The sequence below is a fragment of the Trachurus japonicus genome, chromosome 10 (assembly GCF_045865225.1).
Source record: "Trachurus japonicus isolate A0001 chromosome 10, Traja_1.0".
NCBI classification, from domain to species: domain Eukaryota; kingdom Metazoa; phylum Chordata; class Actinopteri; order Carangiformes; family Carangidae; genus Trachurus; species Trachurus japonicus.
Genome location: NC_140916.1, coordinates 12,641,561 through 12,658,520, shown reverse-complemented (window position 1 = coordinate 12,658,520; position 16,960 = coordinate 12,641,561). Strand labels below are relative to the sequence as shown.

The following is a 16,960-nucleotide window of genomic DNA, read 5'->3' as shown; positions in this document are numbered from 1 at the left end:
ATAAAGGTCTCTAATCGATTATTCAATTAATGGTATAAAGACAATGTCTGATACTGTCAATGCTTATGAGAATTACATTTATCCAGAGACAAGAAAAAGCACTTATGTTGTGTTTAGGATGTCTGTTTTTCTTTATCTTCATTTCCTTCAATTTTTTTTTCATGGATTTACACACGGCCTCAAACTTATTAATCAACTGTGGTTTCAGTTTCCAGTTTTTTTTTTTTTATTCTTAGCTCTGCAAGGGATTTTCTCATATAAATTCTTTTTACAGTTAATAGAACAGGTGGGATATTAGTAAGGCCGTGATTATATTTTATTACTGATTAATCTGCCAAGTTGCTTTCTCTATAAAGTGATTTCTACTTCTATAAAGCGTCAAAAACAGTCAAAATGCCTGCCATTATTTCCCACAGCCCAGGTGATGCGTTCAAACTACTTGTTTGATTCAAAACAGTCAAAAAAAGCCGTATAAATTTTTTTTACTATCACATATGATAAAGAAAAGCATCAAATCCTTATATTTGAGAAGCTAGAACCACAAAATGTTGAGGACTGGGAATGACAAAAGTTATCAATTGGTTATTCAAATAACTGACACATAAATATCTGTCTGTCAAATAATCAGAACTTTATAAACACTCAACATTTATACAATAATCTGAAAACGGACTTCTGTCACTTTTAACAGAGGCGACTTTTCCCGGTTCAGTCACGCAAGAAACATTCTGGCAGTCTGGTGCTGTGTGGGTTCAACTGGATCTGACAGCCCTGCTCTTAGAACAAACAACTCTCCCACTTAAACAAATTGCATAATTTCCTGCAACAAACGCTGTCAAACAATGAGAGCACACGCTCTCTATTGCATCCTCTCCATCCAATTTTCTCTGCTGCATCCCCCCAACTCATCTGACCTTCTCTGCCCCTGACCGTCATGGCCAATCTGTCTTTAATCCACCTCCATGCCGTGCTAACCAGGTCACCACGCCTATGAGGAGGGTCCAGGAGTCTCTGGCTCAGCATAGAGAAACAAGGAGACATCTTTATTATTAGTGGGGGGGGGAAAGCTAACGGACAGCCCCCCAACACCAGACGGAATAGGTCAAACCAGGCCAAGCCAGGCTGCAACTGGAGACCTGCTGACTTCCTGAGTACAGCTGTGAGGTCACTGTGACGCTAGAGGCATTGGCCCATCACAGCAACATGACAGGAACATCTGATGTCATCAATGTGATGTTAATTGGTTGTAATAGCTGTAAGATTTGACATTTTTATTTCTCTTCTGGAGGACAAAATCATTTCTCAATTCTATGATACAATAGGAAATTACCAAAATGGCTGGTAATGAAACTTCCCTTTTAGAAGTTGATCATGAAATCAACCTCTAGAGGTGTTGAAATGAGATACAGTATATAAACATGTAATTAGGCCATGGCTACAGACCTGCTACAAAAATAGTTTTGGAAAACGGTCAAATATAATTATAGTACTCACTCAATTACTAGCTCCCTACAACACGAGAGAGATTTGCCTGAGATATTACACTACATATAAGAAACCTGAGAGCCCACTATCAAGAACTTATGTTATTGTTGCTGCAAAGACCTAAACACACACTGAAAAATGGTCAAAGAGTCAGCCGTTTCACAGTATTGGAATCTAATTGTGTGCAAATTAAACAGTAAACATTCACATACAACATGTAATAGAGACTGGTGTTACCTTAGTATTAAAACCCATGGCATTCTGGGAGGTTTTGTAGAGTTCTGGGTATTTCAGCATGTTTTCTTTCCTGCAGGAGCGCTCAAATATTCCCAGAGTGAGAGGAGGCAGAGCAGTGAAGATCTACATCAGAGAGAAAGAGAGACACATCAGTGAAAAATATGGAGTGAATTAAGATGATTGGATTCAAATATTTTCATTTCCAATCAACTAAAACAATGCTAACAGTACTTTCTTGTAAAGTTAATATCTTACTAAGTAACAACATTCAAATGACTATCTTTTAGAAGCCAAAATACCAAAGTTTAATGGTCAAACATCACCACTCTATATGCAAAATAATAGTTGAATCTAATGTCTAATTATTTCAAGCTTCTGGTCCCTATTGTTACAATTTCCATCTATTAAAATTTATAGCAGAACCTATTTCATTCTGTTCTCCACTTGCTTGTTTTTTTTACATCAATGAAGACCACTGACCTTAAAACCCTTCAGGGTTTCTTATTTTGATTTGTCATGCTTCATGTCCGTTCATATGCAAAACCCATCTCCAGTGAACATCTGCGATACTCTTGACTAACAAGCAGGTATTTAAGCCTGGCTAAAGTGTAATTTCTAAGTGGTGCTGTAATGTTGTTTGGTATAGCAGCTGCTGAGAGAGCGGCGAGGGTATTGTGTGGCTGGGGGGCTCAGTGGGTCAGTTGGTGTGAGTTCTTTGCAGGCCCATCTGGAGTGGGAGTCTGTAGGACCAGTGGGCCACAGGACATGCTCTACTGAGCTCCTTCCTCATTCAGAGCCCGGCTAAGGAAGATCTCCACTAAGGGGTGGATTCAGCCCACTGCCTTCAACAGACTCCCACTGAGTCACAGGAATTCCCCCCGTTCTGAAAGACTGAAACCCTCTTTCCACCCCCAATACACCACTAACTCTCTAAGGTGGTGGTTTATTATGAGACGAATGCAGGAGGCAGGGCTGTGAAAATGTCCTTGTCACTTAACAGTTCGTCCCTCCCATAAATTATTTCCATTTGAGGCCGATCAGGAATGTGGAGAAATTTCACTTCGCACTTCTCTCATTGGTTTTTTGTTTATTGAATTGAGTTGATTTTAATAAACAGTTTAAAGTTACATATCAACTCTGTGCGGCCGTAAGAGCACAGTATTAAAGATCAGACTTGCAGATGCACATTTTTCTCTTCTATTAAATTCATGACAGACATGAAATATGGGTTCATTAGCGGTGGTCCCATTATAGAGCCCTGTGGGACTCCTTGTATCAGCAGCCAGCTCCGTTGCTGCTCCAGTCTTTCTATTCTTTTTATCATTCAAACGTAGCTGCCCTCGCTAACTACACTCTTTGGGGCAAGTGAAGTTGTTGTTCTTTCACATTCAGTACATAGTTCAGGGCACAGAGGGAATAGGGACTTGACAACAGGTCATAAATAAAGGAGAAATTTTTCAGGATGTTGATGACATAGTTGTGCAAAAAAGGGATCAGTTTTGGGGCACCGTGGCAAATCAGTGCTGTGTGAGGAGAGTGACAGAGGGGAAAGTGGACCATTTTATTAACACTCACCACGTTGTACAAGCCGATGCACCAGCGTTCAAAGAGAATCTGACCCGAGAAGCCATTAACGAACGCGAACCAGATCTGAGGGAGACAAAAACAAATGAAAAACTTCAAAAAAGGAAAACTTAATCACATGTTCATCAGACTTTCTATAAATAAGTATTAATCAATCTAAATGGTAGATGAAGAAGGCCACTTTGAGTTTGAATTTCACACTTTAATCTTCACTCAAATTAGATGATGAAAACTCTAGCAAATGTCTGTGGTCTCTCTCACTGCCCTTTATGTGTATGCGCGTATGCTTTGTGTTAGTGACAGAGAGGGTGAGTACTGGTAACTACTCTCTGATTTGAGACAGCCTCACTGTGTCTACAGGCTAACTATCCATTTCTCAGTCACACTACATCCTTCACCGTCAAACGGCGACAGACACCTCAGATAGAGACTGCAGGATCTAACAGTCTCATATTATGAGCAGATCACAGTGAGAACAGTTCCTGCTGATACAAATCTTATAATAATGGTAATTTTGGTGAAATGATTGTGAACATCACAATCAAATAAAACTAATATGTTTGTTTGAGGTGCTGACCTGAGATCAGCATACCATTAGAGTAATTCAGATAGATTTAAAACCCAGGAAAGACTGAGGGGCCTAAATACTAGAACTTGGGAGAAAAAAAAGAGTGACGGTGGGAAAGACCCCCAGATGCCACCTCTGCGATGCAAATTGTCTCCTGGATTCATTACAGGATTAACCAACAAACATATATCAAGCCCACTGTTTCCCTTCATGGTCTACCTGAAGACAAGTGGGTGACAGACGGGGTTAGTTATAGGGGCAGAGTCGGGCCTGTGGGACTTTGAATAATGGAAACTTTGATATATCATGTCAGGAAAGCGAGACAGAGGTAATGTAAACCATATGCTGGGTGGAGATGAGGCTTATCACCATATCTTGATTAGTCATACTTATCTGCACAAAACAATGCCTCTGTGACCAGGACAGAAGCCAGGACTGACAGAGTTATTTTTACATGCCAGTAGAGCAACATATATACATAAAAAATGACACATGATTGAATTATTGATTGTTGTAAAGTAGATTTGTGTGACACATCGTGTAGAAAAAGTGCATGTACAATATGAAAATTGCTGGTATACTAACAAGGCATCAGCATTTGCGTCTCACTTTGTTTCCATTTGACACTTTGTGGTCCAGAACTGGCTCCTGCTCATGCCAAAATCTGTCAGGGGAACATCAGGGGTGCTGTGTTTTTGGCCATGGCCTACCAAGCATTTCTTCGCTTCATTTAACTTCATTATGAAGGCATGAACTGCTACAAATTCTCAGATAGGGGACAAAGCCTGTTTGAGGGCCCCACCCACCACTGCCACTGTCTACACGTCCAACACCAATCTGCCACTGGCCTTTCCCATTTAATCGTGCAAGCATATGCATGAAAACAAATGTCTGTAACCCCCACCACCCCTCCCCTCCTCCCCTCCTCCCTTCATTCCCTCAGTCGCAGAGGAGAGGCTGGGTGCCTATAGATGAGTCCAGTGTTTATGAATGTGGCCCCCTCGTCTCCCCTCCCTGCCACACCCACCCATCACAGATCCCACCCTCCACTCCATCAGGTGCACTCTACCATGATGCTGAATCTTTTTTATGAAGGGGTAAGGGGTAGTAGGGGTGGGGGGCTGTTTTTTTCAAATTCACATGGCTAACCCTCTGACCATGAGAATCAGAAGGTGGACAGTACATCTGCTGGCAGTGCGATAATGGTTTCTAGGTGTTTTTTGGGGGTCTTGGCTTGCCGAGAAATACATTCAGATGCCGTTGCTAGGGGTTATGCGTAGAAGAAGAAGAACCAAAGCCATGAGGCAGGTTCAACCATTAGTTTGGCTTAAGCAATGGTAACGAGAGGATAGCGGGTAGGTCAAACTGCTGAATTAATTACAGCTCTGCTCAATGAGAGGCTCTGGGCTGATATATTGTTGTGCTAAGTTAAAAAAGGCTCCTATTCATAGCATGTGGTAACTGCTTCTGTGTGAGTGTTTTGGCCTGGTCCTTCAGGGTCCCAATAGCTTCTCTCTCTTTCTCCCTCTCCCATCTCTTGAGGGACAGATGCATTGATTTGCTCATTAGGGGAAGTACCAGGCAGGATTTTTCTTCCCCTTTTCTTCTCCTCATTGAGTGCCACTCAGCGAAGGGGTGTGGCTGGCCTCTCTCCCCGACTGCACATCATGAAAAACAGTAATGGTGGGGGGGGGAAGCGGGAGCTGAGAAAAAGGGGGATTGGGCCAGGGGGCTCTAGCCGATCAGAGGCCTTCTTGCATATTCATCAGTGAATCAAAAATCATTGATTCCAGGGCTCTGCAAGCCTCGTCTCGATGTGGCTGTGGCATGGAGGGGGGGGTGGAGGGAGCGCGACATTTGTCCCCCCAACAATGTGAGCCCTGATACTCTTAAGCTTAGCGCTGCAGAGTTGCTAAAGGAATTCATACACAAAGAAGGCAAAAGGATAAAGAGGAGGCGACGTAAAGAAGAAGGAGCTGATATGCTGCAAATATGTGGCGCTAAAAAAACACAAGCTGCCTCACAATGCCAGGCACGGCCCTCTGTGTTTTTAATTCAGAGCGATACCGGTCGGCAACCCTCTCTAACTACACCCAGCCGCACTGAATGAGCTTTCATGTAATTGCCTCATAAATGCCACTTGTCCATCAGCCCCCCCCACCCCCCATCCCTCTTTACCGCGCTGCAATGTGTCAATCAAACGAGAGTGGCCAGCTGGATCGTTCATTTGAATTGAGTTGCTATGGCTTCTTGTGGGTCTCTTAGTCTGAATGAAGCTGAACTCAATCCTTTTCACTCCTCTTCCTTTGTTAGCAACGCTGTTTGTAACTAAGTCAAAACTATGAATTCTGCTTCTGCTTCACCTTTGCTAAAAACAAACGCTCCCTTTCTAAATCACACTGAATTTCATGTTCAATATGTGATCATCATCATCTGTTCTGATTGGATTGTGAAAACGCCCCATCATTGTGATCAGTATCTGGAGAAAAAAAGGGAAAAGCGAAGCAGCTCCAGCTCTCACATAGGAGCGACAACATTAGTGTCTGAATCAAAAATTAACCCTGAGTGACTCACAGGAAATCCTAAATTATCACACAACTGTTCCCTGCTGGGTTGTGCTCACATTCACATCCTCCGAAATAGCTGCAGCAGAATCCTTCACCCTCCTACTCCGTGTCTCTTAAAATGAACCAAAGACCCAGTGGAAACAGAGGCAGATGAAAAGAGGCTTTAACACAGATTCCCAGTCCCTGGCATTCAAACTGTAACACAAACTGTTCAGGACAATGGTGCTGCGAACAAAAAAGTTAAAATTCCTGTCGACATCCTTGTTCCTCCCAATGCAAGGTAGCCTGGGAGTCGAGGAGAAAAACACGGGAGCACAAAAGTAAACCTATTAGTGTAACAAATGCAGCTTTTTTACCCATACCCCGGGGTTGCTGCTGTGTTAGATGTCAGGGTCTTGCAAAAAAAAAAGAGGGGCATTTGAAATATTGAAGCAGCCAAACAGTGAAGAAATGTCCTATTGAATCCCTTGAATCCCCTGAAGGAGCGTAGCATGGGGGGTGGTGGTGGTGGTGGTGGTGGGGGTTATGTTTTTAGAGAGCAACAAAAGGTGTGCTATAAAGACGCTCGCCCTGCAGACAGAACTATAGATGTTATGTTCCACTTGTAGGAAAAAATCTGCTTTGAAAAGGGCCCCGGTATGTTTCAAAGAGGAGCTGCAGCAGAAAGAAACGGAGCAACAATGCTGAGAGGAACTCTGAGCAGGTTTTGATGTGATTGTAGCAAACAGGTAAAAGGCAGGGAGAGAAAATGTGGATAAAAGACGGAAGAGATTTGCATAGCCGTGACTTTATGTCATATAAACAGTTCATTAGAAGTTGCGCCACCTCTTTTCCAGACTTCTAAGTGAAACACTGGAAAAAATGGTTAAAAGCAGGGATGAAAATGAAAGACGCCGTACATGTAGGCCAGAATGAAATGTTATATGCAATGTTTTTGCCGACAGTAAATTCAATTTACAGCAAATTGAATTTCATTTTGAATACGTGACTGGTATTTTTTCTTTTTTACCTTATCTGGAAAAGGGCAGCATGATCAAACAGCTGCGGTGCCTACAACTGCAGTTATAGCTTGGAAAGAGACTGACTGCCCTCTTTCACTTGGGGTCACAATAAGCCAGAAGCAGACGCGCAGGAATGTAAAAGGTAGTCTACTGATTCTCCATGGCATATAAAGCAGAATGGGGATGGAAAAGGGGATCAGAGGTTAAGTGTCGCAGAAAGAAGATGAACAAAAGAGAACTTTAAAGTGCTCATATTTCCATGACAGGTTATGTGGTGATGATATTTTAAAAACATGTGGCTGATCCTTTCCTGCCACTGCATATCATGACCAGGGAGCGCCCGCCAAATTGTCCCCTTACAGATAAAGGAAGAGTGTAAATCATTTACCCCCCTCCCAGTTAACACAAGTGTTAGGTTAGGTAGAGGGTGCTTCAAATGCTGTATTATTTGTTCTCTTCATGTCTGTCCTTTCTTGACTAGTTTTTTGTTTTTAATTAAGTATAACAACTAATTTTTATAAAAGTGGACAATGAAGGTTTGTAAACCAACTTACAAAGAGCTGAAGTAAGATACTGATGTTTAACTTACAGAGTATGACTGTTTCTTATGTCCATTAGCTCCAAATCTTCAAAGTAAGCAGATTACATGGAGAACAGCAGTGCATCTCCGTCAAAGCTTACTGATATGTATAATATGGAGATGCAAAGCTAAAAGTTTCTTCTTCCGTCAGACGAGTGCCTGGCCTGTAAGATCAAAACATCTGAGCACTCCCGATGATAAAGCTGCTGCTGATAGGAAGCACTTAACCTGCCTGGTCATTCCTGGTTATACCTCTGAACCTGCAATCACCAACGGGTCTGGTATCTGTCACATGCCATCGAACCCACCGCACACTAACAGGCCGCTGATATAACAGGGAGAGTGGGGCTTGATGCTAGATACAAGTATTCATTACCTGATATTAGGGCTGCAACCAACGGTTATTTTCATTATCGATGAATCTGTTGATTATTCAAAAGATTCATCGATTCGTTGTTTGGTCAATAAAATGTTAAAAAATGTTAATGTCAATCAGTGTTTCCCAAACCACAAGATGACGTCCTCAAATGTCTTGTTTTGTCCACAAACCAAAGAGATACTCAGTTTATTGTCATAAAGGAACCAGAAATATTCACATTTAAGAAGCTGAAATCAGAGAATTTGGACTTTGTTTTCTTAAAAAACTACTCAAATTATTTGATTATCAAAATAGTTGACGATTAATTTAATAATAAACTATTGTTATTTCCCATACCAGACACATCAATACAAAAAGTTGCTGTGCTGGTTCCCAGTTTCCACATAAGATCTTATGACAGATTTTAAGAGAAACTGAATCCATTGTTCATTCTTAACACTTTGTAATTGTATCTTTTACTTATTTTGATCCAACAAAACACAAGAAAACAACTAAATCAAATGGAAAAAATGTGAAATAACTTGATGATTTGTTTAGAAAATGAACTGTCAGTATGTCTGTAACTTTATCGCATTCTGATACTCAGCTCTAATGTCATTATATTAATATAATTTTGCCACTTGTAAATAACACATGCTAAAAATTTAACTGCAAAATGCTCATGTGCAGCCCAAAAGACTCAGACCAAATTCCATTTTCATTTAAAACTGCACTGTGTCTGTATCTGCTGTCTAAACAGTGGAGAAACAAAACAAAACATCTCGTAATCCTGGGGCACCAAAAGAAACAGGTCGTGTAGCCGGTGAGTTGGTCGTACATCACAATTAGTCATGGGCTGTGTGGGTTAATATTCCTTGGGCTTCAATAACTGGTGAGGATTTCCTACGGCAGATTTCAAGTTAAATAGGTATAGTTTTCCTTTCATTACTGTGTGTGTGTGTGTGTGTGTGTGTGTGTGTGTCTGTGTTTGTTTGTGCATTTTCTTTCCAGACATGTCAAACTCAGACCATTCACCCAGGAGCTGCACAAACTGGCAGGTAATGTGAGGGGCCAGTCAAGAGAAACACAAACATGGAAACTTTTTATAATCATGTTACGCAGAGAAATCTCAAAGCTCTGCATTCAGATCTGCTTCATTACATGATGCTCAGCCTCGAGAACTAATGAGAGAGAGTTACCTCGATGATGTAGAGGACAATATTCTTGTAGAAGCAGTACAGGATACACTTGGCTACGCGGTTGTAATTCCAGGCTCCATGGACGAGCAGCAGATTCTTCAAGTATTTGAACTGTGTGGGAGGGAAGTAATAAGACAAGATGAATGAATAGTCGCAGTCTGTGTACAGTCCACTGTCTAATGGTTCCTCATAATCAGAGATCAGTGCTGGAACACTAAAGCGGTTACAGGAACTTCCAAGATTAAAGCCAGCAGAGGGTTAACGGACTGATGAAGCATTGTGGCCAAAGCGCTCACTAACACATTCCACAGATTTCTAGTCGGAGATTGTAAGACCAAGCTCTGAGTTCCTGCAAATGGAGGAGTTCATATGGGGGTACTTGTCTCCTAAGGCTCAGAATAATAGTTTAATGCCTTCATAATTATACCACCATTTACTGTCTGTGGTGAACCTCGAAATTTTAGCGCAATTTCAGGATGATAAGTGTGATTACACTGAAGCAGCATGTGCTTCATCTTAGTTGTCAGTAAATAACCAAAACAAAGCTCACAATCTATGCCACATTTTGCCATCTGATGAGGAAATTTTTTATTTTTTTATTTTTTTTTAAAATATCTCTGAAACTGGAGCAGAAGATAAAAAGAGAGGACCTAAATTTGGAGAAATATCATTTTTGTTTATTTGAATGTCTGCTTGTCTTTCAGTGGCAGTGCAGTATTCCTTGGTGAAAAGAAAGCACTGTGGCGGCCCCCAGTTAGTCTGACCCCGCCAATGGTCGGCTTAAACTTCAGTTAACACTGATCTGAGCTGATGACAGACGGGCAGCAGAGGTGCCTCGACCCCGAAGCCTCTTCAATGTTCTTTTTGCTTTACCAGATTATTCTGAGCTTTCAAGTATTCAATCTTAGAAAGTGTCTCCCTAATAATCTACAACAGCAAGGATCCCATCTGGTTCTTTACAGCATTAATATAAATCACACACAAGAACAGAAAAAAGTAAGTTACACAACTTCTCAGGATTGATTTCAGTTTGCCGTCTGCAAATTACAGTTAATGTACCGTTACGCCAATACAGGGAAAACACCACTGGAAGTCTGGAGGTGTAATTTAATTTGATGCTGGGACACAAACTAAATCGATTATAAGAGGCCACCTGTCTTTGAAAGACATACATATTCTACATGCCATGTGGATTGAAGGGGGCACTTAAGACAAACCAAAGTCTCTTGAATGGTAATTGCATACTGCAGCACAGAGAGTGCACTGTGCTGCAGTCACCTACTGGTTTCCCAGACTCTCAAACCCTGTGGCTGTAACAGAAACATGATGGACTGAGTGGTAAGCAGTGTAGAAACAGAGCCATGATACAGGAGACACAGATTTTTTGTTGCTCACCGGTATCATATGACGATACTGAGTTTCAGACAAACTGGTTACTAGGACATAGACGTCTATTTGAACAGCTTTTTGCCGGGATCTGTTTCTGTATAGTTATGTTGGGAGTTGGGTGTCAGCAGATGCCTCTTGTACAGGTGTCGCTCCTTCGTTCTATAAGCGAATGTCCTGGTTTGACATGAGATCTTTTGTTGCTCAGTACAATGTGCCGAGCTATCACTAATGCATGTTACACTTGAGAAGACAATGACAGGACTGACAGTTTGTAAAATCTGATTTTGTTAGAAGACAGAAACTTGAATGGGCATCAGAGCAGTTCACATCTACAGCTTCAAACAAAACATATTCTTGTCAAGTTAAAATCACATTTAAATATTTAGGCTTAGTGTCAGCATATGAATATTCTTATTCTTACATGAATAGTTCACAAACGGGTTTACAGCTTTTGATTTTACATTTTTTGTTTAATAAGTCCTGAGGGCAGTCTCAAATTAATGTTGTCTGAATATTATTAAGCAGCTAATAAATCAAATTGTGACACTTTGCGTTGTCAAAACTTTCACAGCCCCTTTCAAATGGGATCAGTTACTTAACAAATGCTAAGTTGTGCATTTTAACTATAAAATAATAACTGGCTAAGTTCCCCACCTTTGAAAGAAGACATCATATTTAAACATGAATTGACACCTGTATTAATTTATTGACGGCTCATTTGCACAATTTGCTTCTGTATGCAACAGTTTCTCTTTTGCCACAGTAATTTCTTCCACTAGGAGACAAATAAAGTTGACTTTCACTGAGAATGTGAACGCAACAGACTTTGATTATTACTTGTTGTTTCCTCTCTCGGTGTCAGCGTGTACTGTAGCTCACCTGGGCAATAGAGTAGTCAGAGGAGTTTGCTGCCTGCAGGCCCTCGTTTCCTGAAATTCCCACTCCGACATGGGCCGTCTGGATCATTCCCACATCGTTAGCACCGTCGCCAATGGCCAGCGTGATCACCTTCACCTGTTTCTTGACCATTTCCACCACCTCTGACTTCTGAAGAGGAGATACTCTGAAAGGGAGGCAGGAGCACAGGAAATAGGACGATTAATCAAAAGAAGATACAGTGCATCTCCACTGTTAGCCCCTGAAGCTTGTTCTTATTGCTCTCTATATGTCCTCTGCGTCCTCTTTCTGCATGGTCAATGACAGGGTTCCCACTCTTTTCTTGAAATCATTTTCCAGAATTTTTTTAGGACATATATGTAATCACGCCATACACAAATACATCCCCCGTCCCATTGAGAAGTCTTTTCAACAGTTGTAGCTTATTTTGTACATTTAACCAGTTTGTTTCTATGATTATTCTTCTCTCTCACCCCCAAAAGTTTGATTTAAAGATGTGCGGTCTATGGCTCTAACTTATCTATGAAATAATTATTTTACATGCTTAGAAATTAAGACAAATTTATGTTGTTTTTGTTTTTAAACCACATCCAAAAAAGCTCTCTGTCACTATGTATCTGTCACTCAGCAGAGGAGACAATAGGTCCAATAATGGAAACACTCATCAACTCAAAGTCACTAGTTTTCTCACTGGGCATTTCTTTGGAAAATAAATCCTTGGTGGGGTCTGAAAAAGTCAAATAGAGCTCTGGTAGCTGATTTCACGATGTGACAAATAATTTTCCAGGACAACTCAAGCTTTTCCAGGACATTTGACGTTTTTTCTCAATTTCCATGTGTTCTCCAATTGGTCAATCATTTTCCAGGTTTTCCAGGACATGTGGGGACCCTGAATGACTTTTTGAGGACACCCTGTTTAAGGTAAATTGACAGTTGTACCATTTGTTTTTTCGTGACTGCTCTAAATGTGCTACACGGGATGTTCAGTGACTTGTATCCATCACTGTTGAAGTATAATGTAGGATTGTTTTCTATCTATAAACCCATACATAATGAATTCCTCCCAAATCAGAAATTACAATCTGCAGAGCTGCTGCCCTCTGCCTATTTTGTCATTTTGTTGTGTATGGGATTTTCTGTGCTGCAGCCTTTGGCCAGCGGGTGTGTAGCCGTCAGCCAATAACAGCATGCAGGACTTTATAAAAACACAGTGACCAAGTCTTATCACCGTCTCTGTCTCCTCTGCTCTCACTCTCACTGTGTTGTGGATGATGATCCAACACGGCAGCTCCATCCTGCAGAGCTGTGTGGAAGTGTGGGTGTGCTTATTTGTACAGTAGTTAACAACCCAACGTCTGCGAAACAATCACAAAATAAAGTTTTATTTCTATGACTCACTAAAGTTGCTCCTTCTCTTCATTCACTCTGTAGCTGCCACTGGTCTCTCTCTCTTTCTCTCTCTCTGAGCTGGGGAGGAGGAGTCACCATTTCTGCATAATATACTTTTACCTCAACCATAACCATTTGCAGATTTACTTGGAGTGTCCCTTTGTCCTTGCCCACAATACTAATTCACCAAAAGTTTATGCACTTTTACTACAATCAAATGAAACGACGTGACTAGGCACATGCTGTTCCCATTTATGTGACTCCTAAACTCCAATATTTGGGATGATTTAGGAGTGTCCTGTTAAAGGGGATGAATGTTTATGTGCAAATGCATTTTGTGTAGAGCTGACGGTGACAAGGACTGAACTGAATGAACTGGGAGGAAAATACCACCGCGAAGATTACTCGTCAAATCCTTGGTAGACGACCTTCTCATGTCTTACTGCTGTTTATCCGAATGTTTGGACACCCTGTAAGACTTCTTGTAGTGGGTCCATAAATCAGAGCCAACCATTAGTTTGATGTCTGTGACACATCTTATAACCTTTCTTTTACAAGACTTCAAACTTGACTTTATATCCTGAGCAAAAGGCTGAAGCCTCCCACACACGGGAGCTTGCTCTTTGTCCACTAAAATGGGGGCAGTGTACAGTAAAACAGTCTCCAGAGATGATGTTGTAAACCGAACGTCTGTCTCTAGCTGTGAAACTGTTAATGTTTATCTTCTCTGTGGTTTAAGAGGTCTCATTCATCTCGCAGTGTCTCTCGGTGCCCACTGAGTGCACACGAGGCAAAGGCAGAGGTAAGAGGTGGGGAAAAAAATAAATAAAAAAATTGATGTAATGCACTGAGTCATCGTGTGGCACCTGAAGGTTTGCTGCTCTTCTGAAAATATGGTGCTGACTTTTGGTCCCAGACCCCGTCACGGTTGCTTGAGTATTTAAGTACTTCCTATTACTTATGTAGCCTGGGCAAGTCAACAGTGTACCTACATAATGTTGAAAGTTTCCATTTGAATTCATAACACACTTCTTGAACTGTTGCCATAAAAAACCTTGCTGACCTTTAAGGCTAAGACGTTGTACTTTATACTTCAACCGTAGAGCTTTTAATTTAATTGCAGCCATTTTTTAAGCAAAGATGCAGAATATTACTCACGAACAGCTCGTCAGTTGAGACGATTTGCTGCTATTCTGTTTTATATCACTGTGAAATGGGTTTCAGGCTTTTGGTCGACCAAAACAAGCAAACTCATGACATCTGCTTGGACTCTGAGGTTGTGTGATGGGCAATTATTTACTTTTGCTGACATTTTGGAGGCAAAACTATTTGATTTTATGAAGACTACCCTTAATATTTGACATTTGCCAATGGACAGAACAGATTTTTTTTGCTGAATTTGATGGTCCATGTGTATATAGTTTAGAAAAAAATGTTTACCAAGCAACCGAGTTCTCAGAAATAATCAGTGATGTCAGTAAAAAGTAGAAAAAAGATACCTAATTTGCGGCTTTAACTTGTGTGTGTGGTGTATTTCTAAATGTAGTTATCTAGTTTAAATAGTTTACTAGTTTCAATTTGCTCTAAATGTATTTCTAAACTTCCCTCAGGATCAATATCCTATCTATCTATTGATTGTACTGTATGCAAGTATTTAAACCAAAATTTACTGAAGACTACTTAGTTTGTGTAGTGCGTTTCAAACATACAAACGTATTAAAAAAGAAAAGTCTTTGCAAAAAGAACAATGTTTTCATTGTCTTGTGTTGGTGAGTGGGATAATTGTTGTGTGACGTTTACAGTATTTTGTTGTTCCAGGGGTAAATCTCACCTGCAGCATATGACAGCTTTACAGGAGAGGGCGAGGTCCAGGAAGTATTGTCGCACCCCGAATGTAAGGGCGTATTTGAGAGTCTTCCCGTCAATAATGAGAGCAAAGTCGTTTTCCTTGTAGAGGGCATCTCCCAGCATGCCACAGTGGTGGCTGAGTAGTTCCCTTGTTCCCTGTGTGAGAAAAAAAAAAAACATTTCATGCATTTTTGGTTAATTAGTGTAATAAGTCATTATAATTTGAAGTCTATGGAATTATATTTGCTAGAGGTGATATCCACTGATGTTTGATTTCAAGGATCATCTGTGATTATAATTAATGTATACAAGTCAGTTTGTAATTATCTTACTCTAAAATTATTTTCAATTTAATTTTAATAGCAGCTAAAAGATATTCGACAGTTTCCCAGACAAAATTAATTCAGTGCTCATGGACATACACGAGTCAAAAGTTTGGACACACCTCCTCATTCAATGGTCTTTCTGTATTTTCATTACTTTCTACATTGTAGATTCATACTTAAGACATCAAAACCATGAAGGAACACATATGGAATTATACAGTAAACACAAAAGTGTTAATTAAAACAAAAGTGTTATCTGTCACCCGACCTAAACCCAACTGAGTAGGTTTGGGATGAGTTGTTTATGTGTTCCTTCATAGTTTAGATGTCTTCAGTTTGAATCTACAATATAGAAAGTAATAAAAATAAAGAAAAAACAGGGATGTGTGTCCAAACTTTTAATTGGTAGTGTAAATAGGAGAGTAAACAGTTAATAAAAACATGTGAAAATAAAGTAAATTCAGTACGTCATTATTCATTTGTGCAACTTTAGTCTCAACCCAAACACATTTTTAAGACTTTCAATTCTAACAATAAAACAATTATACATAGGTCAGATAAACATGCTTCATTGGTTGTGTCACTACATTTTGTGCTAAGGACTCCACTAAAACCCATTAGTCCACTCAGACACTACATGTTGTAGCTTGTTTCCAAATAACATTCGCTTTACATAGTTGAGGCAAGTCTGTCCACTCTTGCTGCTAATCCCCAAATACTGCAGAGCAGCTGCTGTTGATATTTTAAATATTTATTATGCTTCTCATGCTTATTACCATCAGACCTTGGCCATAAGGTGATAACACGGAGGAGCTCTGCAAATGGATCCTGTTTGCTCATATAGTATATACAGCTCTGATGACGATGATGGATGATGGAAACCTACAAATATGAGGATATAGTGTCCTGTTGTACAGTCATATGGACGGGATGGATGGAGTGGTGAGATCATCATTGTATTCATCATTCAGTCATCTTCCCCACAGATGGGGAAGTCATTAGGAGATTAAAAAAAATCTCTATGGAACTATATTCTGAGGGACCGGTAGATGTACCACATGTATATTTCTATTAAAAGGATAAAAGTATTTTATTTAAATATTTTTAAAGGTCACCTGGGCTGAAAAGTACATTAGTATTTGAGAAGCACTTCTTGCAATAGTATCTATGTGGTAGTATTCAGAAAATGTACTGATACACATGGGTACAGTTCATACTAATATCAGGGTTCCTACACATTTTAAATTTCCAAATTCCATACTTTTTCCAGACCCTAATTTCCGGATTTCCACTACATAAAACTCAAGCTCTTACCAAGAATATTTGTCCTATTTCTAGTCAAAATGTCATTTCTAGTCAAAACAAATCTAATTCTACTTAAAATAAGACTCATCACATAAAAAGTAGCTTGTTTTTAGATACTTTTTACTTCTTTCAAGCAGATTTTTCGCTTGAAATAAGTAGAAAAATCTGACAGTGGAGCAAGTTTTTTCTTTCTATTACGAGCACAAAAATCTTGCTTTCACTGGCAG

The 16,960-nt window shown here is 40.2% G+C and overlaps 1 protein-coding gene across 12 annotated transcripts in view; it reads right to left on the bottom strand.

Annotated features, from left to right (window-relative positions):
* Window positions 1-16,960, bottom strand: part of atp8a1 (ATPase phospholipid transporting 8A1) — a 116,293-nt gene that overhangs the window by 22,700 nt on the left and 76,633 nt on the right. For all 12 annotated transcript variants that reach the window (XR_015036878.1, XR_015036876.1, XR_015036877.1 and 9 more), the window contains 5 exons: window positions 15,086-15,258; window positions 11,848-12,031; window positions 9,580-9,690; window positions 3,298-3,372; window positions 1,723-1,845 (listed from right to left, as the gene is read on the bottom strand). Coding sequence is in view for 8 of the 12 variants with exons in the window: in XM_085789326.1 (XP_085645452.1) it covers window positions 1,723-1,845; window positions 3,298-3,372; window positions 9,580-9,690; window positions 11,848-12,031; window positions 15,086-15,258 (666 nt within the window). In the remaining 4 variants the exon portion in view is untranslated. The remainder of the gene's footprint in view (window positions 1-1,722; window positions 1,846-3,297; window positions 3,373-9,579; window positions 9,691-11,847; window positions 12,032-15,085; window positions 15,259-16,960) is intronic.